At 36.1% G+C, this 24900-nt stretch overlaps 1 protein-coding gene and 1 pseudogene across 2 annotated transcripts in view; one reads left to right on the forward strand and one right to left on the reverse strand.

Moving 5' to 3' along the window:
- Positions 1-24900, reverse strand: part of BRIP1 (BRCA1 interacting DNA helicase 1) — a 180567-nt gene that overhangs the window by 90039 nt on the left and 65628 nt on the right. For both annotated transcript variants that reach the window (XM_070390555.1, XM_070390556.1), the window contains exons 11-14: positions 13363-13517; positions 10054-10216; positions 9800-9940; positions 3676-3837 (exon numbers count right to left, since the gene is read on the reverse strand). In XM_070390555.1, coding sequence (XP_070246656.1) covers positions 3676-3837; positions 9800-9940; positions 10054-10216; positions 13363-13517 — 621 coding nt within the window. The remainder of the gene's footprint in view (positions 1-3675; positions 3838-9799; positions 9941-10053; positions 10217-13362; positions 13518-24900) is intronic.
- LOC102268046 (small ribosomal subunit protein uS15-like) lies at positions 16388-22551 on the forward strand (annotated as a pseudogene).

Below are 24900 nucleotides of genomic sequence, written 5' to 3' on the forward strand. Positions count from 1 at the left end.
ACGTTCACGGTTCACATATTGCTGAAGCCTGGTTTGGAGAATTTTGAGCATTACTTCACTAGCGTGTGAGATGAGTGCAATTGTGTGGTAGTTTGAGCATTCTTTGGCATTGCCTTTCTTTGGGATTGGAATGAAAACTGACCTTTTCTAGTCCTGTGGCCACTGCTGAGTTTTCCAAATTTGCTGGCATTTTGAGGGCAGCATTTTCACAGCATCATCTTTTAGGATTTGAAATAGCTCAACTGGAATTCCATCACCTCCACTAGCTTTGTTCATAGTGATGCTTCCTAAGGCTCACTTGACTTCACATTCCAGGATGTCTGGCTAGGTGAGTGATCACCATTGTGATTATCTAAGCCATGAAGATCTTTTTTGTAGAGTTCTTCTGTATATTCTTGCCACCTCTTTTTAATATCTTCTGCTTCTGTTAGGTCCATACTGTTTCTGTCCTTTCCTGTGTCTATCTTTGCATGAAAAGTTCTCTTGGTATCTCCAATTTTCTTGAAAAGATCTCTAGTCTTTCCCCTTCTATTGTTTTCCTCTATTTCTTTGCAGTGATCACTGAGGAAGGCTTTCTTATCTCTCCTTGCTATTCTGTGGAACTCTGCATTCAAATGGGTATATCTTTTCTTTTGTCCTTTGTCTTTCAGTTTCTCTTCATAGCTATTTGTAAGGCCTCCTCCAACAACCATTTTGTTTTTGCATTTGTTTTTCATGGGGATGGTCTTGATCACTGCCTCCCGTACAGTGTCACGAACCTCTGTTCATAGATCTTCAGGCTCTCTGTCTATCAGATCTAATCCCTTGAATCTATTTGTTACTTCCACTGTATAATTGTAAGGGATTTGATTTAGGTCATACATGAATGTCTAGTGGTTTTCCCTACTTTCTTCGATTTAAGTCTGAATTTGGCAATAAGGAGTTCATGATCTGAGCCACAGTCAGCTCCACAGTCAGAAAAAAAGTGTTTTCTTATAATTTATTAATTTAAAAGTGAATTAAACTCTCCAATCAAAAAGCAGATATAGCAGAATGGATTATAAAAATAGATGATCCAACTATATGTTGATAATAATCGATTTGAGTTTATTGACAGGTTCACACCACTATAAATAAAATGGATAAGCAACAAGAATTTACTGCATAGAACTAGGAATTATACCTAACATCTTGTAATAACTTATAATGGAATATAATTTACAAAAACCCACTGTGCTATATACCTGAAACTAACACAATACTATAAACTTTTACCTCGAAACAAAAAGAGATTCACTTTAGATTTAAAGATGTGGAGGTCAAAAATGAAAGGATGGAAAAAGAGATTCCATACAACTAATAACCAAAAAAAGTTAGGATGCCATTACTTGTTTGAGACAAATATATCAAAAGTTGTTATGAGACAAAGGATATTACATATCGATAAAAGGGTCAATTCATGAAGAACATGTAACAATTGTAAACAAAAGCCAAATGCAGAACTCCCAAGACATATGAAACAAACCTTGACAGAGTTGAAGGGAGAAACTGATAATTCTACAGTAACAGATTTCAATATCTCACTTCCAATAATGAATATGAACTGGACAGAGATAAATAATGAAATAAAGAATCTGAACACTGTAAACCAACTGGACCTAACAGAAATATATAGAACACCACCCAACAAAAGAATACACATTTTCTCCAAATGCACATGGTATATCTTCCAGGAGAGACCACATACTAGTCCACAAAACAAGTCATAATAAAATTTTAAAGACTGAAATCATATAAAATATCTTTTCTAATCACAATGGACTAAAAGTAGTAATAAATAATAAAAAGAAAGGTAGAAAATTCACAAATATAAGGAACCCAAACAACACAATTTTTAAACAATCAATAGGTCAAAGAAGAACTCACAAGTGAAACTAGAAAATATCTTACAAATATGAAAATGAAAACACAAAATTTACGGGACACAAAGAAAGCACTGCTAAGAGGAAAATTTATAGCTATAATCACACACTTGAAAAAAACAAAGATTTTAAACCAGTAAACCTACTATTACACCTGAAGGAGTAAGAAAAAGAAACCCAAACAACCTAAAACTAACATAAGGTAAGAAACTGGATAACCTAGATAAAATGGATGAATTCTAAGAAACAAACAATCTACAAACTGAATCATAAAGAAATAGAAAATCTGAAGACATTAAAAGCTATTAAAATTGAATCAGTCATTAAAAACTTTGTTGAAGACTAACAAAAAGTGAAATTGTTCATTTACTTAACTGGGCATTTCCAGGCTCACTTTTTGTGATTGTGACTGGAAAATATAAAAAGGTTTTATTTCTTTAAAATTTTATTAAAGTATAGTCGATTTACATTGTTGTATTAATTTAAAAGGTTTCTTAATGTGCTTGCTTCTCCTTAGTTCCAGGCTTAATTATTAGTTTTCCTTCACATAACTTCTGGGATAGATGTTCACACTCTGTAATAAATATTGCTTTGTAATAAGAATTTTCAATATGTTTATGTCCATTTCATTTTTAGATATTCTTGGAAAAAAAAAAAAAAAGATACCTATCTGATTAAATTTCTCCTGAGAGTAATTCCTTCAGTTTATCTACAGTATTTACTGCACCTTTGGGTAACAAAGTATGTGTCTTAGTCCCATTCCAGCTACTATAACAAAATGTCAGGAATAGAGTGGCTTATAAACAACAGAAATTTATCACAGAAATTGCTGTAAAGTACAAAATCAAGGCACCAGCACAGTCATGTTTGGTGAAGGCCCTCTTCCTGGTTCACAGTGGTACCTTCTCACTGTGACCTCACATGGTAGAAAGGACAAGAGATCTCACTGGAGCTTCTTTTTAAGTCACTAATTCTATTCATGAGGACTATATCACCATGCCTTAAGCGTCTCTCAAAGACTCCACTTCCAAATGTCATTATCTTTGGGGGCTAGGATTTCAACATATAAAATTTGGGGTGACACATCAGACCATAGCAGTATATATACAGAGGGAAAGACAACAGAAGAGCCAAAGGTATCAATATTGTCATTCTAATATATTATACTACTGTCCTTATATATATAACTTCCTATGAAAAAAGAAAAGGGAGTACCACCTCTACACTGAAATTTAGCTTAGATTTTCATAAACTATGATAATACCCTCAGGAATTATATGTGGTTTTAATGCTTTGAGTATTAGGAAGACTAAAATATACTATATAACTCAGTTTAACTCCTGAAAATATTAAAACTCAGAACGACTCTAAAAACAAGAAAAACAGTTTTTTTTTCCTAGCCAAATACATGAAGCAAAAAGATGGGCATTAAAGAAAATCATATGTTAAATTCATATTTTGAAATTTTCAAATAGTCTAGTTTATCAAAGTGAAAAATAATGATCCTTTAATCAGAAAATATCAAGTTGCCCCAAGGAATAAAAATCACATATACAAAAACACCCCACTAAAATGCTTGAACACCTTCAGTCTTTTGGACTTCCAGGTAAAACAGTGACAGAATAAGCAGGCAGTATCTTAACCAATAAAAAGCAAAATAATATATGATGCTTAAAAAACTGTAATTACTCTGTTGCATTTGATCCTAGGAAGCTTATCATGGTAATGTCATATGATTATTCAAAGGCAAAAGTAAACAAAAATACTCCCTTACCTTGTAAGATGGCAGGAAACACAAAATTCCTTGGCTAATAGTCTGGCACACAGATAACAAAAGAGCTCCCACTTCATCCTGGAATTCAAATGTTTCTGTGTGCTGGAAGGTAGCACAGAGACTGCGACCCTTGGGCCCTGACCCAATGGTGCCAACCCAAACCTAGAATATAAGTATGTCAGTATTAGAGTTATACCAAAATAAGGCAGGCAAATTAGCATTTAGTTGGGAGCCTTAATTGTGTATGTCAAAAAAAGATCAATCAACGACTTTAGAGAAAATTTATTTTTAAATTGTTGGGCTTTTTCCTATTATCTTTAATTAGTTATGTATGCAAGGGTGCTCGGTCGCTCAGTCGTGTCCAATTCTTCATGACCCTATGAACTGTAGTCTGCCAGGCTTCTCTGTCCATGGAATTTTCTAGGCAAGAATGCTGGAGTGGGTTGTCATTTTCTCCTCTAGGAGATCTTCCCAACTTACAGATCAAATTTGCATCTCCTGCATTGGCAGACAGATTCTTTACCACTGCACCAGCTGGGAAGCCCAGATTTAAGTCACAGACGTTTTACTTTAGACCTAAAGTCTGCCTAAGTTCTTCAGGCAGACTGAATTCTCTTAGAATGACAGAAATTAGGTTTTACTTATTTCCTCAATACCTTTACAAAATTAACCATGTAACAGAATTTTGTTGGATCATGGGAACAAAGGAAATGAGTAAGTTAGAAATGAATCCAAAATAAGACATGAGGGATGGTACAATCTGCTATGGGCTTCCCAGGTGGCTCAGAGGTAGAGACTCTCTCTGCCAATCCAGAAGATGCAGGAGATGCAGAGTCAATCCCTGAGTCAGGAAGATCCCCTGCAGGAGGAAACAGCAACCCACTCCAGTATTCTTGCCTGAAGAATATCATGGACAGAGGAGCCTGGCGGGCTACCATCCATGGAATCAAAAACAGTCCAGCATGATTAAGCAACTGAGCATGCACACACCATCTGCTATAGGTAAGTCTCTAAGATTCACTTATGACAGGAACTACTGTTTCACAAATTCCCTGACGCTCAAAGATCTATAGCCATAGAAAATCAGACCCATCAAATTTTAGTTATATACAATTTCTCTATATTTATACAGATCTAGTCTTAGTATTTGATTATGAGAAACTACAAATTTTATTAGTATTCTAAAGATAAAAGGTTAAAGTCGCTCAGTCGGACTGACACCTTGCGACCCCCTGCACTGTAGCCTACCATTCTCCTCTGTCCATGGAATTCTCCAGGCCACAATATTGGAGCGGGTAGCCATTCCCTTCTCCAGGGGATTTTCCCTACACAGGAATCGAACTGGGGTCTCCTGTATTGAAGGCAGATTCCTTGCCAGCTGAGCTACCGGGGAAGCCCATTCAAAAGGTAATATGAACACTTTAGACTGTTGAAAAATGTTATAGTTCTATATTTTAAATGATACACAAGACTGAGATATATTTTGCAAAATGACATCTGATGGACAGCAGTTTAATCAACATTAAACTAAATGATCAACAAGTAATAAGACAAACTGATAGCATGTGTTTCTTGATATGATATGATGGGAAGTAACAATATCACTTGCAAAACATTCTTATCAAACACTTTAACTTGAATCTTACCATCAGAAAAATCCAGATTATAAAATATTCCTAAGGACAACTGGTGACTTGAATTCTTTTAAAATATCATGAAATACAGAAAAAAAAAAGGGGCAAAAAAGCTATTTTAAAGACTAAAAAAACATGAATTTGTACAGCCAATATGAAAGCAGTATGAATGTTCTGCAAAGAACTAAGAACAGAACTACCATATGCTCCAGCAATTTCACTTCTGGGAATATATCCAAAGAAAACAAAAGTATTAATTTGAAAAGATGTTTGTGTGCACTCACTCCCAATGTGCATAGCACCATTATTTACAATAGTTAAAGACGTGGAAGCAATCTAAGTGTCCATCATCTGATAGATGAATGGATAAAGAAGATGTACACACACACACACAGGACTACTACTCAGCCATAAAAAAGAATGACATTTGGTCAACTGCAACAACACAGATGGACCTACAAGGTATTAGACTAAGTGAAGTAACTCAGACAAAGACAAATACTATATGTTACTACTATGTGTGGAAACTAAAAAATAAAACAAATGAATCAATATAACAAAACAGAAAGGCTCACAGAGAGGACATACTAGCAGTTACTCCAGAGGGGAGAAATTCAAGATAGGGGTCAGAGATTAAGAGGTATAAACTATTGTGTATAAAAATAAATAAGCTACAAGGATATACTGTACAGCACAGGGATAACAGCTAATATTTCATAATAACACTAAATGAAGTATCTATAAAAATTTTGAATCACTATGTTGTACACCAGAAACTAATATTGTAAATCAATTATAATTCAATCTAAAATAAGAAAGAAAAAAAAAAGAAAAACAAAACTAAAGAAACATGAAAACCACACGCAATATATAATACTTAACTGGATTCTGAATCAAGAATAAAAAAAAATAAACAGGTACACTATAGAAGTCACACTGGAAATAACTAGAAGAATATAGATTCTATTTGTAGTAATATTAAATTGCTTGGATATGATCGTGATATTGTGATTACACAAGATTATGTACCTGTTCTCAGGATAAACATTCTAAACTAATTAAGGGCAAAGTATCACAATGTCTACAAATTACTTTCTAATAACATATCCAGTTAATGTAATTGTCAATATTTTACAGTATTACTCTTCTCTCCTTTTCTCTCATATGTATATATACACAGATGCAAAGTTATACAACTGATGGATCTACATTAAGGTTATAAAGATATTCACTATGTTAATACTATTTTTTCCACTTGTTTCAAGCTATACTTTTTTAAATAAAGAGTTGGGGTAATCAACAAACGGACAAACAAAATGTGATACACACACACAATTCAAATATTATTCAGCCTTAATAAGGAAGAAATTCTGTTTCATGTTACAACAAATATGAACTCTGAAGACATCATTCTAAGCAAAATAAACTAATCACAAAATTTTGTAATTCCATTTAGATGATGTACTTAGAATAGTGGACTTCCCTGGTGGCTCAGAGGTTAAAGCATCGCCTGGAATGCGGTAGACCCAGGTTAGATCCCTGGTCTTAGATCCCTTGATTTAGAAAAGTCAAATTCATAAAAACAAAAAGTAGAATGGTGGTCACCAGGGGCTGGGAAGAGGGGGGAATTGAGAATTTTTATTTTATAATAGAATTCCAGTGTTGTTAAATGAAAAAGCTCTAGATATTGGTTACAAAACAAAACGAATATCCTTATAAAACTGAACTACACACTTAAAAACAGTTAACATGGTAAACTTTACGATGTGTTTTCTACCACAATTAAAATCAAAGTTTTTAAAAGTTGGGGGAAATATTAGAACAGAATCCAGCTGAACTAGCATTATTCTTACTAATTATCATTTTCTAGTAACATTATAAGTTAAATGGGCTTTTGTGCACAAGATTGAGAACATAGACCCTATAATAACATTCTTTTGGAAAAATATGTTCAATTTATTAATAACTTCCCATATTTATGTAAGCCTCCAAAGAAAACAACTTGAAAATATGGATCATATATTTTTCTTTTGCTACTGCTAATAGCAATGTTTCTAAATAAGAGCATTCTAGCATTTTGGAAACCACAATTCATTGTTACATAGGAGTCTAGCATTCAAGACCCTCACCTACTAAATGCCAGTAAGTCCCACAAATAATCCTTAGTTGAAAACTATAGCTCTTTATAAAGAACTAGAATATTAGGTGCTCAAGTACCATTAAACATGTTGTTGTTGCTATTCAGTTGCTCAGTTGTGTCTGATTCTTTGCAACCCCATGGACTACAGCATGCCAGGCTTCCCTGTCCTTCACCATATTCCAGAGTTTACTCAAACTCATGTCCATTGGTGATGACATCCAACCATCTCATCTTCTGTCATCCCTTTCTCCTCCTGCTTTCAATCTTTCCCATCATCAGGGTCTTTTCTAATGAGTCAGCTCTTCACATGAGATTGCCAAAGTATTGGAGCTTCAGCATCAGTCTTCCCAATGAATATTCAGGACTGATTTCCTTTAGGATGGACTGGTTTGATCTCCTTGCAGTTCAAGGAATCTCAAGTGTCTTCTCCAACACCACAGTTCAAAAGCATCAATTCTTTGGCCCTCAGCCTTCTTTATGGTCCAACTCTCATATCCATACATAACTACTGGAAAAATCATAGCTGTGACTATACAGACCTTTGTCGGCAAAGTAATGTCTCTGTTTTTTAATATGCTGTCTAGGTTTGTCATTGTTTTTCTTCCAAGGAGCAGGCATCTTTAAATTTCATGGCAGCAGTCACCATCTGCAGTGATTTTGGAGCCCAAGAAAACAAAGTCTCTCACTGTTTCCATTGTTTCCCCATCTATTTGCCATGAAGTAATGGGGCCGGATACCATGATCTTCATTTTCTGAATGTTGAGTTTTAAGCCATCTTTTTCACTCTCCTCTTTCACTTTCATCAAGACTCTTTAGTTCCTCTTTGCTTTCTGCCAAAGGGTGGTGTCATCTGCATATCTGAGGCTACTGATACTTCTCCCAGCAATCTTGATTCCAGCTTATGATTCATCCAGGCTGGGATTTCGCATGATGTACCCTGTATATAAGTTAAATAAGCATGGTGACAATATACAGTCTTGACATACTCTCTTTCCCAATTCTGAACCAGTCCGTTGTTCCATGTCCAGTTCTAAGTGTTGCTTCTTGACCTGCATACAGATTTCTCAGGAGGCAGATAAAGTGGCCTGGTATTCCCATCTCTTTAAGAATTTTCCACAGTTTGTTGTGATCTAAACAAAGGCTTCAATGTAGTCAATGAAGCAGATGTTTTCTGGAATTCTCTTGCTTTATCTTTGATCCAGTGGATGTTAGCAATTTGATCTCTGGTTCCTCTGCCTTTTCTAAATCAAGCTTGAACATCTGGAAGTCCTCGGTTCATGTACTGGTAAAGCCTAGCTTGAAAGATTTTGAGCATTACCTTGCTAGCATGTGAGATGAGTGCAACTGTGCAGTAGTTTGAAAATTCTTTGGCATTGCCCTTCCTTGGGATTGGAATGAAAACTGACGTTTTCCAGTCCTGTGGCCACTGCTGAGTTTTCCAAATTTGCTGGCATTTTGAGGGCAGCACTTTAATAGCATCATCTTTTAGGATCTGAAATAGCTCAGCTGGAATTCCATCACCTCCACTAGCTTTGTTCACAGTGATGCTTTCTAAGGCCCACTTGACTTTGCACTCCAGGATGTCTGGCTGTAGGTGAGTGGTCACACCATCATGGTTATCCAGGTCATTAGGATCTTTTTGTATAGTTCTTCTGTGTATTCGTGCCACCTCTTCTCTTAATATCTTCTGCTTCTCTATGGCCATACCATTATGCATGTAGCTAACTACTTTCAATTACTTAATAAAAAGAAATAGAGGGCAGATTGACAAATGAAAAATTGAAACATCTTAGGAAAATTTAAGTAACATTTACAGGGTATTGTTATAAAAAATTAAAATTTACATCACAGGACTCACAAGAATACTTTTAATTCATTTCAGATATTCAAACATGTGCTGAAAATTTATTAACTAATACCAGCTATTAATCTAGGTGCAATGGAAAGATAAAGACATAAAAATTAGAATACAGTTACATCATACTCTAATGGAAAAAAGAATCACAAATAATTACACAATTAGAAATTACAGTAAAAAAAAAAAGGGTTGAATTTGTTTCCTTTTTAATTTTTATTAAAAAAATTTAAACTTAAATAAGGAAACTGCAATACAGTCTTTGCAAGCAAAGTACATATTTTTACTCACTGGGTTGAAGGAATACTATTTACCAGTAGTTCCTTTTGCTGACACTACCAAGTAGCTGACAAATTTTCTTTATTCTGAAACTGAAATGTTGACTTTCCTATCAGGATTTGTTTGCTAGTCCTTCAGTTACCTTTTAACTTGTTTGTAGATACTTATACTGAGGTAAAAAGACTAAGACTTCAAAAAAGAAAAAAAGAAACTAACCTGTGAGTTATTAATGACATGATTAGCCTCTAGTTGAATAGTAAATGTAACACCAAGTTCTGATGAAAAGGATTTCATTGGTGATAATGTCCCAGATGTCAAAACAATTGCCCAAACTTTGCCATTAATATCTGAAAAGGCCTACAAGGAAACAACATTAAATACACAAAATCAGTTTTTAAAAAGTCAAACAAATTTACTTAATTGTTGGTACTGAGCAAGAAGAATTCTTATTTACAGCATGATAAGCTTACCACAGCTGGACTTAAACACCAAAAATTTAGCACACGAACTGCTGCTTTCTGCCGTAAACGTTTCTTATTTTTTGATAGAATCAACAACCCATGATCTGTAGTATCACTCTGATTTATCCAAGAGTAAGTCTGTTGAATAGCAACCTTATAATCATCTGCAAATCTAAATGAAAATAAAATGGCATTTAAGTGGCAGAACTTTAGATAACACCGTCCCCCACCAATAACCCATACCACCAAACTCAGTAATTCTGACAGAAAATAAATCATTAAACCTTAGGGTCAATCCACCCTTACAGAGTTTATGCATCATCTAACCATCCACCCTTTATCACTTCTCATCCCTATGTTCAGACATTATGTAAATCACAGCAAAGCCAGGATTAAAATCCAAGCCTCCTAACTCCTACTTCAGAGCTCTCTATATCCTATGTTACATCATTAGTTATAAAATAGTTAACAGTATTATTGTTTAAAAAAAAAAAAAAAAAAACAACTAAAGAGTGGGTTAAACTTTTTTATTGCATTAGAAAACAGAAAGACAATTTCTACTGAAAGTTTAGGAAACTGAGTTTCAATTGCCTTTAAAATGTGATCTCAGTCTTCATCTATTTTTTTTTATTTATTTATTTTTAATTGAAAGATTTACAATATTGTGCTGGTTTCTACCAAACATCAACATGAATCAGCCATAGGTTTACCTATGTCCCCTCCCACCTGAACATCCTTTTCATCTATTCTCAATGAAAGTACTAAACTATATGACCTCTGTAATCTGATACAGTTTATAAATTCTCTCCATAAGAGGCTATAAACCTAAGCTTAAACAGAATGAAATTTGGTATTCTCTACCATGTCCTCACAGTAATACTGACTGTTAATTTTACCCTCAGAGAGAAAGTCCAAGTCAGGAACCTTGTACTAGGTGGAGAGAATTTTATAAAAATACTGGGGGTGGGGGACACTTCCCAGGTGGTCCAGCGATTAAGACTCTGAGCTTCCAATGCAGGGGACGTGAGTTTGTTCCCTGGTTGGGGAACATGAATCCCACAGGCCATGGGGGAGTGGTCAAAAAAAAAAATTTCCTGGGAGCTAAAAATTACAAAACTCTCTTAGAAGAAAACATAGCAGAAATCTTCATGACATCATATTTGGCCATTGTAACTGGATACAAAAAGCATAAGCAACAAAAGAAAAAAAATCAATAAATTGGATTTCATTAATATTTAAAGACTTTTGTGCATCAAAGAATACTACGAAGAGAGTGAAAAGATTACACACAGAATAGGACAAAATATTTGTAAAGTATATATCTGAAACAGAATATGCAGAATAACTCTTACAACTCACAAACAACAAAATCCCCATTCAAAAATGGATGAAGGAGCTGAGCAGACACTTCTCCAGTGAAGATATAGAAATGGACAATAAGCTCGTGAAAAGATGATCAACATCTCCAGTCATTAGTGAAGTGTAAATCAAAACCTCTTATACTCATTAAGATGGCTATTATAAAAAAAAAAAAAAAATAACAAGTACTGGCAAGGATGTGGAGAAATTGGGAACTCCTGTGCATCATTATGTGAATCTAGAATGTGCAGCTGCTATGAAACACAGTACGGTGGCTCTTAAAAAAGTTAGATCAGAATTACCATAAATCCTGCAATTCTACTGCTGGGTATGTACCCAGAAATGAAAACAGAGACTCAAAACAGATACTAGTACATCAATGTTCACCGCAGCATGATTCACAATAAAAAGTAGAAACAATACAAATGTCTATCAATATAAAAATGGATAAGCAAAATATGGCATATACTCACAATAGAGTATTATTCAGCCATACAAATTGGAGAAGGCAGTGGCACCCCCACTCCAGTACTCTTGCCTGGAAAATCCCATGGACGGAGGAGCCTGGTAGGCTGTAGTCCGTGGGGTCGCTAAGAGTAGGGCCTGACTGAGCGACTTCACTTTCACTTTTCACTTTCATGCAATGGAGAAGGAAATGGCAACCCACTCCAGTGTTCTTGCCTGGAGAATCCCAGGGACGGGGGAGCCTGGTGGGCTGCCGTCTATGGGGTCGCACAGAGTCAGACATGACTGAAGCGACTTAGCTTCAGTTGTGTCCACTTTTCAGCAGCCATGAAAAGGAATGATGTATGTTATAACATGCATTAACCTTAAAAACATTATACTACATGATTCCACGTACAGGAGACACCAAAAGGGGCAAATCCATTAAGGTGAAAGTAGGACAGAGGTTACCAAAGGCTATGGTGCTAGAAAAACGGAAGACACTGTTTCCTGGGTATAGAGTTCCTGTTTGGGATGATGAAAAAGTTCTGGAAATTGACAGTGCACAACCATGTGACCATAGTTAATGCTATTAAAATGTACACTTAAAATGTTTAAACTGTTCCGTCTTACATTATGTATACGTGCATGCATGCTAAGTTGCTTCAGTTGTGTCCAACCCCATGGACTATAGCCTTCCGGGCTACTCTGTCCATGGGAGTCTCCAGGCAAGAATACTGGAATAGGTTGCCATGCACTCCTCCAGGGGATCTTCCCAACCCAGGGATTGAACTCATGTCTCTTATATCTCCTGCATTGGCAGGCGGGTTCTTTACCACTAGCGCCACCTGGGAAGCCCTATATTGTGTGTGTGTGTGTGTGTGTGTGTGTGTAAGTCGTTTAGTTGTGTCTGTCTCTGCGACCCCATGGACTGTAGTCCACCAGGCTACAGTGGACTCTGTCCATGGAATTCTCCAGGCAAGAATAGTAGAGTGGGTTGCCATTTCCTTCTCCAGGGGATCTTCCCGACTAAGAGATGGAACCCAGGTCTCCCACATTGAAGGCAGATTCTTCACCATCTGAGCCACCAGGATATTTTACCATTAAAAAAAAAAAAAAAACTTAAAAAAACATTGGAGCCAGGTAGTACTATAACTTAAGGAGTAGTGTGTGGGAAGTTGACTGCGTTCACATTTTATTAAACAGGATTTATTAATAAGAGAGACTTTCTGACACTGGAAGAAACATATATAAATTATACTTAAATGAAGGCAAATTTAGTCTCAGAGGATTGTAAATTTAATGCTAAATTAATTAAATGTATTTATTTACTGGTTTCAATACTCATTTTCATTAACAAAAACTAACACCAGTTGACTGAGTCTGTGCCAGTAAGAGCAGTAAATATACCACTTGTGTATCATTATCTCATGTACTCACATAAAATTAGTAGCTAGCACCCAGTAAGGCTAATATTTTTAAGAGGAAGAATACAGACCAGATATCTTTACTTACCTGCTATTTTGCCTAAAAAGATAGTCAAGCACCATAAAAAGTCCTTTGAGCATTATTTGAGTTGAAGCACTAATAACAGGTATTTCTCTTGCCTCCTCTTTACCATGAATTGATGGGACTTTTTCTTCTCTTTGAAGGACAGCAGAAAAATGTCCCTGTAAAGAAATTGGCATGTTAAGTGTACTGGTTAGGGGTGGGGGAGGGAAAAGAGAGGAAAAGGAAAATTCTTAAAACTGTTAATAAAACCCAAATGAAATATAATTGAAATTTTAGTCAAACATTAATATGCAAGTACTAACAATGTATTCTGAATTCCCATATATTCTCAAATCCTCTTCAGAGACATTTAAATAAGAAGTTACACATTTAGAAAGTTCATTATTTCTTCGGGCAATTAGAGTTTTATTCAGTGCCCTTCAAAAGCAATGGGCTAAATAAAAATGTACAAAATGGTTTCTAAAAAGCTTAAAAATCTGATATGCCACCTAAATTCCTGAATTACCTCCAGGGAGTATGCCTATGCTAAGAATCATGACTACGTGACAAGCAAAATTTAAAAAAAAAAAAGCAAAGAAAGAATACATGCTAAATACAAAATGTATTTTAACTGGCTCATTAGTGATTACATGGCTTATAAGTTTAAATACAGACTGAAGTGTGGACATTAAGATATATTTCCCACACTGTGCAAGAGAAAACTCTGAATATTGAAACAATAAAAGATACTGGTGACAACTCTGATGTTTGACAATAAAACCTGTGCTCAATGGAAATAAAACGGGGAAATAGGATAAACAAGACATCCTAGGTAGCCCAGCAGTAAAGACCCGCCTGCTAATACAGGAGATGCAAGAGACTCAGGTTTGACCCCTGAGTCAGGAAGATTCCCTGGAGTAGGAAATGGCACCCCACTGAAGTGTTCTTGCCTGGAAAATTCCATGTGCAGAGGAGCCTGATAGGCTACAATCCATGGGGTTGTAAAGAGTTGGACATGCCTGAGCAACTGAGCAATGCAATACAATCAATGAAAATAAAATGGGGAAATGGGATAAATAAAACAAAATTTCAATATCCAGATATATTGTGAAATAATACACATTTATTAAAAATAAAATTAGTCTCCACTGAACAAAACATTAAAGGATATGAAAAAACTTTTTTACTTTTATTTTTCCAGACTTTAAACTTTTTATTTTGTATTGGGGTATAGCTGATTAACAACACTGTGGCTGTTTCAGGTGACCAGCGAAGGGACTCAGCCATACATATACGTGTCTCCATTCTCCCCCAAAACCTGCCTCCCATCCAGGCTGGCACATAAAATTGAGCAGAGTTCCATGTGCTATACAATAGGTCCTTGCAAAAATATTTTTCAAAAATAAAGAACAAAAAAATAATATGAGCTTGAATAATTCAACAGTACAAATTATCAACAAAAGACAAGTACTAATTTGTTCTTTAAAAAAAAAAAAAAATCAAGTTCTCTGAGAAACACCCTACATGAAAGCTACTATTCCTCTCCAACACTGGCAGACAACTGGCAATTTACTTCCTAAAGCTACGTAATTTCTGAACTCCTAACAATAAGGCACTGTAATAAAAATTAAAGGACTGAATGAAATTCTATCTACTGAACCATGAGACAACTCCAAGGCTACCTCTGGCTAGGTTATCTAAACAATGATAGCTAGGTTTATAGATAAATAGAAAACTAAGCAAATGGGGAAACACACACACTTACAGGTAATTATTACTTCATAGTAAAACTAGAATTGTATTAAAAATAAATCAAGCAAGTTACATGATATTACTATCATGAACTATGATAACACAGAATATGATGACATGCACAGTGAATATTACTATAATTATGCTGAGAAAATGGAGAGAGAAGAAAGGGGAAGAAGACGGGAGGAAAACGAAACAGAGAGGGAGGGACAGAGAGGAAAAGAGAGGAGGGGTGTGTGTGTGTGTTTCTGAAAGAGAGAGAGAAAGTGTGTGTGTAAAGGAGCTGAATCCTCACCATACTTAACGGGAATTCAATAGAGAATATCAAAACTTGAAAACTGAAAAGTAGCTGAATCTACATGTTACTTAGAAAATTGGGGTTAATTATGAGAGAAAGCCACTACAAGAATTAAAAGAGCCACTGAGAAGTAAAAATTGGGAGTGGGGCAGATGAATGCTGTTCTTGATAGTACTAATTGACTTTTTAAAAAATTTATTTATTTTATTTAATTGGAGGACAATCACTCCACAACACTGACTTTTAAATTATGTTCACACATTACTGTGGTAAAAATTAACTTATAAACAATTCAATAATCACAATGATGAATTTCTTAGGATCAAAGGAAATTTCCCTAATCTAATTTTAAAATAAGTAAAATTACTACATCTATGAAATGAGAAAAAATATTTGCAAATCATATATCCAATATGCTGTTCATATCCAGAACACAGAAAGGACTTAAACAATCAACAATAAAAGACAACTCAATTTCAGAAAGGGCAAAGGATTTGAATACAGATTTCTCCAAAGATATATTAATGGACAATAAGCAGCTGAAAAACTGTTTGCCATTATGAGTCATTAGGGAAAAGAAAAGAAAATCCTCTTGAGATATCACTGCATTCTTCCTACGAAGATTATAATAAAAGAGATATGAAAACAAGTGTTGGTGAGAATGCGGAAAAATCAGAATCCTTGTACATGGCTGATGGGATTGTAAAATGGTACAGCCCCTATGGAAAAGTTTGGCAGTTTCTTAAAAAGTTAAACACAGAGTTACTTTGTGGACCAAGAATTTTACTCCTAAGTATATACCAAACAGAACTGAAAATATATGTCTGCACAAAAATCTGTGTACAAATGGTCATAGTTGCATTGTTTACAACAGCCAAAAAGTAGAAACAACTGATAATGGATAAACAAAATACAGTACACTCATAAAGTGTAAAATTATTTGGAAATAAAAAGGAATGAAGTATTGATACATGCTACAACATAGACCCTGAGAACATCATGCAAAGTGAAAGAAGGCAGTCACAAGAACAGGTAGATTCACAGAAACACAAAGTGGATTACAGGTTTTCACGATCTGGGGTAAGAACAAATGGGAATGACTGCTAACGGGTATAAGATTTCTTTCTGAGGTGACAAATATATTCTGAAATGAGATAGCAATGATACTTTCATAATTCTGTGACTACAGGAAAAACCACTGAACTGTATATTCTAAAGGGTAAATTTTATGGCATGTGAATTATATCTCAAGTCAATTACCGTTTATATATACTGATAAGAATCAGAAAAAGCAATTTTGAATTATAACATTTGAAAAAGAAATAGAAACTTTATAACTTCTCAGGAATAAATCTAACCAAAAGTAAATAAGACTTTTAAATTACAAAATTCTATTGAAAGATATATAGAGATAAAAAATGATTACAACTGTATCTTGTTCATGAATGAAAAACTTCATACTGTAATATGTCAATTCTTTCTAAATTAATATATAAATTTAATGCAATTACAGTCAAACTTCCAACTGATTTGTTCATAGACATTTATAAGCTCATTCTTACGGATTCATTTTGATATTTGGCAAAACTAATACAATTATGTAAAGTTTAAAAATAAAATAAAATAAAATTCAAATGGCAGAGTAATGCAACGTACAGCCAGGATCATTTCAAAGGAAAATAAAATGAGGAGATACGCCTTATCACCATGTATCAGCATTTTTCTAATGCTACAGTAATTAACAAATCATATAACTTAGACAAACACGATCAAAGAACACAAAAGTCCAGAAATAAGCTTACACATATACAAAATCAGCTATGGGGCAGAAGTGGCATTACAAATCAGAATGAAATAGATGGATTATTTAGTAAATGATGATGAGAAAATTCATTAAGGAAATAAAATGGATTCTGTTCCATACAACATAAACAAATATGACTCCCAGGTGGTTGAAAACATTTATTAAAAAAGAAAATACTCTTAGAAGAAAAATGTCACAAAGGATAAGAACTAAAACTAAACTCAAGAAAACTAAACTAAAAGAAAAAACATGGATACATTTGAATGCACTAAAATTTTAAAACTTAAAAAGACACCATAAACAAGCCATAGACACAAGAATAATACATGCAGCACAATAAGCAACAAAGAATTAATATTTAGAATATATAAAGGAAACAGTCAAAAATATATACAAAGATCTATTTTCAAGGCTGTTCATATTAGAACCTTTTCTTATTGAAAGGAAACTGGCAACAACTTATACGTCAAATGCCAGATTAGTCAAATAATTTATAATATGTGCACTCACAAAAATGCTACAATGCAACTAAAAATCATGTGAAAGAAATTTTATTAAAATAGGAAAGTACTCATAACATACTACTAAATGAGACGGTAAAAAAATTTCATCTCAAAAATTAACTTATGTTAAGCAAATACACACACAGAAGACAAGGTACACACAGACCTAAACGCTACTAATAATCATTTTTATGTTTACAAGTCTTTTTTTTTCTTTGTACCTTTCTGTATTTTTCAAGTTTTTTTCCTTTGACATACATTTTATTTGTATTTTTTTTATAGAGTGCACTAATCTTAAGTGTACCGGTCATTAAACACAAGTGCGCACACACACATATGCACACTTGTATAACTAAAACTAAATCAGGATTCAAAACATTCCTCAAAAAAAAAAAAAAAAAAAAAATTCCTCAAACTCCAGAAAGTTCCCCTGTGTCCCTTCTCAGTCCGAACTACTCCTTATCCCTACACAGTGGTAACCAGTATTCTGATTTCTACTAGCATAATTATATTTGTCCTTAAATTTCATAAAAATGAAATCATACGGTTTGTACTCTTTTGTGCTGGTTTCTCTTGTACAACATAATGTCTGTAAGATTCATTTACACAGTTGTGGAGGCAGTGGTTCATTTTTTTTAAAATTGCTGTGTAGTATTCTACTATATGAATATCTTACAATTTATTCAATCCATTTTACTATTGATATGAAAAATCTGTAGACTGCAAAAAGCTTATGCAAAAAAATGAAAAAGTATATGAAAAAATACTTATGGTATGTTGCACTTTAAAAGTTCAGATAAATACAATCAAATTAAAATATATTTTGAATACTCATATACTATTGTAAAGCAACTTCACTCCAATAAAAAAAATTAAAAAAAAATACTCTTAGTCCAGAAGCTACTTCTGTTGGCAATAGTTTTTAACTGTTTTTGGTTCAAAAATCTCTTTAAAACTATATGAGGAGGGACTTACCTCACTATATGGTGGTCTAGTGGTTAAGAATCTGCCTTGCAATGCAAGGGACACTGGTTTGATCGCTGGTCAAGAAACTGAGGTCCCACATGTCGCAGGGCAACTAAGATCACCTGCTGCAACTACTGAGCCCAAGCTCTACAACTAGAGCGTCCTCATGCTGCAAAAAAGATCCTCCATGATGCAAGAAAGAAACATCCCATGTACCGCAACTAAGACCCGACACAGCCAAATTAAAAACAAAAAAAAACTATATTAGAGCACTTCCCTAGTGGTCTAGTGGTTAAGAATCCGCCTGCCAACGCAGGGGGCACAGGTTCAATCCCTGGTCTACAAAGATTCCACAATCTTTGTAGGGAACTAAGCCCCTGAGCCACAACTACTGAGCCGGAGTGCCAGCTACTGAGCGCACGCACACTAGAGCCTGAGCTCCACAAGACAAGCCATCACAGTGAGAAGCCCACACACCTCACCTGGAGAGCAGCCCCCATTCCTCACCAGTAGAGAAACCCCATCTGCAGCAACAAAGACTCAATGCAGCCAAAAATACATTTAAAAAAAGTTACACTGCCTTAAAAAAAAAAAAAAAAAAAAACTAAGAGAAAAACTATAAAACTCTGATAAAAGAAATCAAAGATGATCTAAATAAATGGAGATGCTCCATGTTAAAGGATAAGAAACTCAATATTGTTAAAATGTCAGTTCTTCCCAGATTGATCTATAAATTCAATGCAGTCCAATAAAAAATCCCACCAAGATACTTAATGAATACTGACAAACTGATTCTTAAGCCAAAAGATCAGCCTCTGTGCACTGATGCCAAATTGAATCTTGGAGACAGTTTTAGGTAAAGTAGGAAAGAATAGTTCAACTGCTTTGCAGGCAAAGGAAACCCTGAAAAACTGTGTGTCCCAACTTGGGAGGATTTGGGGAGGAGTTTTATAGCAATAATTCAAGTTCTTGGTTGCTAACAAGATTAGCTTCAACAGTACATGAAGCAGGAACTTCCAGGCTTCAACAATACATGAACTGTGAACTCACAGATGTTCAAGCTTGATTTAGAAAAGACAGAGGAACCAGAGATCAAATTGCCAACATCTGCTGGATCATTGAAAAAGCAAAAGAGTTCCAGAAAAACATCTACTTCTGCTTTATTGACTATGCCAAAGCCTTTGACTGTGTGGATCACAATAAACTGTGGAAAATTCTGAAAGAGATGCGAATACCAGATCACCTGACCTGCCTCTTGATAAATCTGTATGCAGGTCAAGAAGCAACAGTTAGAACTGGACATGGAACAACAGACTGGTTCCAAATTGGGAAAGGAGTATGTCAAGGCTGTATATTGTCACCCTGCTTATTTAACTTATATGCAGAATACATCATGTGAAACGCTGGACTGGATGAAGCATAAGCTGGAATCAAGATTTCTGGGAGAAATATCAGTAACCTCAGATATGCAGATGACACCACCCTTATGGCAGAAATTGATGAAGAGCTAAAGAGCCTCTTGAGGAAAGTGAAAGAAGTGAGTGAAAAAGTTGGCTTAAAGCTCAACATTCAGAAAACTAAGATCACGACATCTGGTCCCATCACTTCATGGCAAATAGATGGGGAAACAGTGAGAGTATTTTTATTTTCTTGGGCTCCAGAATCACTGCAGATGGTGATTGCAGCCATGAAATTAAAAGACGCTTGCTCCTTGGAAGGAAAGTTATGACCATCCTAGACAGCATATTAAAAAGCAGAGATATTGCTTTGCCAACAAAGGTTCATCTAGTCAAATCTATGGTTTTTCCAGTAGTCATGTATGGTTTTGAGAGTTGGTCTACGAGGAAAGCTGAGTACTGAACAATTGATGCTTTTGAACTGTGGTGTTGGAGAAGACTCTTGAGAGTCTCTTGGACTGCAAGGAAATCAAACAAGTCCATCCTCAAGGAGATCAGTCCTGAATATTCATTGGAAGGACTCATTCTGAAACTGAAACTCCAGTACTTTGGCCACCTGATGCAAAGAACTGACTCATTTGAAAAGACCCTGATGCTGGGAAAAATTGCAGGTGGGAGAAGAAGGTGACGACAGAGGATGAGATGGTTGGATGGCATCACTGATTTGATGGACATGAATTCGAGGAGGCTACGGGAGTTGGTGAACTACATGGAGGCCTAGTGTGCTGCAGTCCATGGGGTGGCAGAGTCGGACACAACTGAGCAACTGAACTGAACTGAACAAGATTAGAATGCATGCAGGATCTATATGCCTTAAATCTTGTCTCAGGTGGTCTCCTAATAATGATGAGCTTTGATGAGCTTCCCTGGTTCCTCTAATCTTGCCTCAGATAGTTCCTTGGCTTCTCCTCCCTAGTCTCTGCATCTCCTCCCTTCCTCAATTACCAACTGTTCGAATTTGCCCTTGAAACCCAGGGAAGGTCATGGAGACTGGAGTCTGTTCCTTATAAACAAGAAATGGGGGACAGAAAGGCTTCCATGCCCAGGAGCACCACAGGGTCCTGCTCAGTTTAATTCTAAGTTTATATGGAAAAATGAAAGACCCAGAATAGCAAACACAATGCTGAAAAACAAATTCAGAGGACTGACACTACCTGACTTCAAGACTTACTATAAAAACAGGCATGGTACTGATAAAGGAATAGACAGTGTATCAGTGGAAAAGAATAGAGAGCCCAAAAATGGGCCAACACAATACAGTCAGCTGATCTCTTGACAAAGGAACAAAGATAATCCAATGGAGAAAGGATGGTCTTTTCAACAGTGATACAGTAACATCTACATCCAAAGAGACGACTAGACACTGAACTAACACACTTCACAAAAATTAACTCAAAATGGGACACGGACCTAAATATAAAATACAAAATTATAAAACTTCTAGAAGACAAGATAGGAGAAAATCTAGGTGACTCTGGGTTCGGTGATAAATTTTTAGATCGAACAACAAAAACAGAATCCATTAAAGAAAAAAAACTTGAACTTTATTAATACTAAAAGCGTTATGTTCCATGAAAGCCTCCATTAACAGGATGAAAAAACAAGTCACAGGCTGGGAGAATATATTTGCAAACACACATCAGATGAAGGTCTTGCATATGAAATACCCAAAGGACCTTTTGCTACCACCACCACCCTCACGGGTCGCATACACGCTCCCAGGAGGGGCCTGTCCCAGTCGGCTCAGCCCTACTGCCAGAGCATCCCCACCTGGCTGAAGCTGACAGCTGATGATGTGAAGGAGCAGATCTACAAACGAGCCAACATGAAGAGCCTAACTCCTCACAAATCTGTGTGATCTGAGAGACTCACATGGTGTTACACAAGTATGTTTTGTGAAGGCAATAAAATCTTGAGAACTCTTAAGTGCAAAGGACTTGCTCCTGATCTTCCCGAGGATCTCTATCATTTAATTAAGAAAGCTGCTGCTATTCGACAGAGAAGGCAATGGCAACCCACTCCAGTACTCTTGCCTGGAAAATCCCATGGACAGAGGAGCCTGGTAGGCTGCAGTCCATGGGGTGCCAAAGAGTTGGACATGACTGAGCAACTTCACTTTCACTTTTCACTTTCATACATTGGAGAAGGAAATGGCAACCCACTCCCGTGTTCTTGCCTGGAGAATCCCAGGGACGGCAGAGCCTGGTGGGCTGCCGTCTATGGGGTCGCACAGAGTCGGACACGACTGAAGCGACTTAGCAGCAGCAGCAGCAGCAGCTTCTATTTGAAAGCATCTTGAGAAGAACAGAAAGGATAAAGATGCTAAATTCCATCTGACTCTGATTGAGAGCCATATTCACATTATAATACCAAAGGAGTCCTCCTCACTAATTGGAAATATGAGTCAGCATAGCCTCTGCCCTGGTTGCATAAATTTGTCTATTGTACTCAAGCCATAAAACCATTGTTTAACAGGAAAAAAAAAATCCAAAGAACTCTTAAAACTCAACCATAAGAAAACAGCAGGCAAAATATCTGAAGAGATATCAATATCTCACCAAATGAAATATGTAAATGGAAAATAAGCATGTGAAATGATGGTTCAGTTCAGTTCAGTCGCTCAGTCGTGTCCAACTCTTTTCGACTCCATGAACTGCAACACGCCAGGCCTCCCTGTCCATCACCAACTCCCAGAGTCCACCCAAACCCATGTCCATCGAGTTGGTGATGCCATCCAACCATCTCATCCTCTGTCGTCACCTCCTCCTCTTGCCCTCAATCTTTCCCAGCATCAGGGTCTTTTCAAATGAGTCAGCTCTTCTCATCAGGTGGCCAAAGTATTGGAGTTTCAGCTTTAACATCAGTCCCTCCAATGAACACCCAGGACTGGTCTCCTGTAGGATGGACTGGTTGGATCTCCTTGCAGTCCAAGGGACTCTCAAGAGTCTTCTCCAACACCACAGTTCAAAAGCATCAATTATTCGGCACTCAGTCTTCTTTATAGTTCAAAGAAGACTAGATGGACCTTTGTTGTCAAAGTAATATCTCTGCTCTTTAATATGCTTTCTAGGTTGGTCATAACTTTCCTTCCAAGGAGCAAGCGTCTTTTAATTTCATGGCTGCAATCACCATCTGTGGTGATTTTGGAGCCCAGAAAAATAGTCAGCCACTGTGTCCAGTTTCCCCATCTATTTGCCATGAAGTGAGGGGACCAGATGCCATGATCTTAGTTTTCTGAATGTTGAGCTTCAAGCCAATTTTTTCACTCTCCTCTTTCACTTTCATCAAAAGGCTCTTTAGTTCTTCCTCACTTTCTGCCATAAGGGTGGTGTCATCTGCATATCTGAGGTTATTGTTATTTCTCCTTGGCAATCCCAGTTTGTGCTTCTTCCAGCCCAGTGTTTCTCATGATATACTCTGCATGTAAGTTAAATAAGCAGGGTGACAATATACAGCCTTGACATACTCCTTTCCCTATTGGGAACCAGTCTGTTGTTCCATGTCCAGTTCTAACTGTTGCTTCCTGACCTGCATACAGGTTTCTCAAGAGGCAGATCAGGTGGTCTGGTATTCCCATCTCTTTCAGAATTTTCCACAGTTTATTGTGATGCACACAGTAAAAGGCTTTGGCATAGTCAATAAAGCAGAAATAGATGTTTTTCTGGAGCTCTCTTGCTTTTTTGATGATCCAGCAGATGTTGGCAATTTGATCACTGGTTCCCCTGCCTTTTCTAAAACCAGCTTGAACATCTGGAAGTTCACGGTTCACATATTGCTGAAGCCTGGCTTGGAGAATTTTAAGCATTACTTTACTAGTGTGCGAGATGAGTGCAATTGTGTGGTAGTTTGCACATTCTTTGGCATTGCCTTTCTTTGGGATTGGAATCAAAACTGATGAGGGAAACATAAATTCAAACAACAATGACATACTACTACCTATCTATTAGAACGGCTAACATTCAAAACACCAATTGTTGGCAAGGATGTGGAACAACAGGAACTCTTACTAACTTTTGGTGGGAATGTAAAATGGTATAATCACTTTGGAAGATAGTTTAGCAGTTTCTTGCAAGCTAAACACAGTCTTACCATACAATCCAGCAATTGTGTTCCTAGGTATTTATCCAAATGAGAAGAAAGTATGTCCATACAAAAACATGTACACAAATGTTTACAGCAGCTTTATTCATAATTTCCCAAACTTAGAAACCACCAATATGTCCTTCAGTAAGTAAACAGATAAACAAACCGTGGTGCATACATACAATGAATTTAGTTCAGAAATAGAAAGGAATGAGCTGCCAAGTCACAGAGACATTACATGTATACTGTTAAGTGGAAGAAGCCAGTCTAAAAAGACGACATGCCATGTGATTACACCTATATGACATTCTGGAAAGGCAACACTATGGAGTCAGAAATAAAAATCAGCAGTTACTAGAGGCTCAGCAGAGGACATGAGGTGCGTTGAAAGGAAAAATAAGTGCAGCACAGAAGATTTTTAAGGCAATGAAAGTATCCTGTATGATACTTTAATGGTACATACATGACTTTATGTTTTCATCAAAAGTCATAGACTTGTACAACATAAAAAGTGCACCCTAACATAAACCATGGACTTTCGTTAAAAGCAATGTAACAATATTGGTTCAACTGTAATTAATGCACTAATATTGCAAGATGTTAATAATAAGAGTATCTATAGCATCTGTGGCTGGGGGTGGTGGTATATGAGAATTCTTTCCGTTTTGCTCAATTTAACATAGAACAACCACTTTAAAA

The sequence above is a fragment of the Bos mutus genome, chromosome 19 (genome assembly GCF_027580195.1).
Source record: "Bos mutus isolate GX-2022 chromosome 19, NWIPB_WYAK_1.1, whole genome shotgun sequence".
NCBI classification, from domain to species: domain Eukaryota; kingdom Metazoa; phylum Chordata; class Mammalia; order Artiodactyla; family Bovidae; genus Bos; species Bos mutus.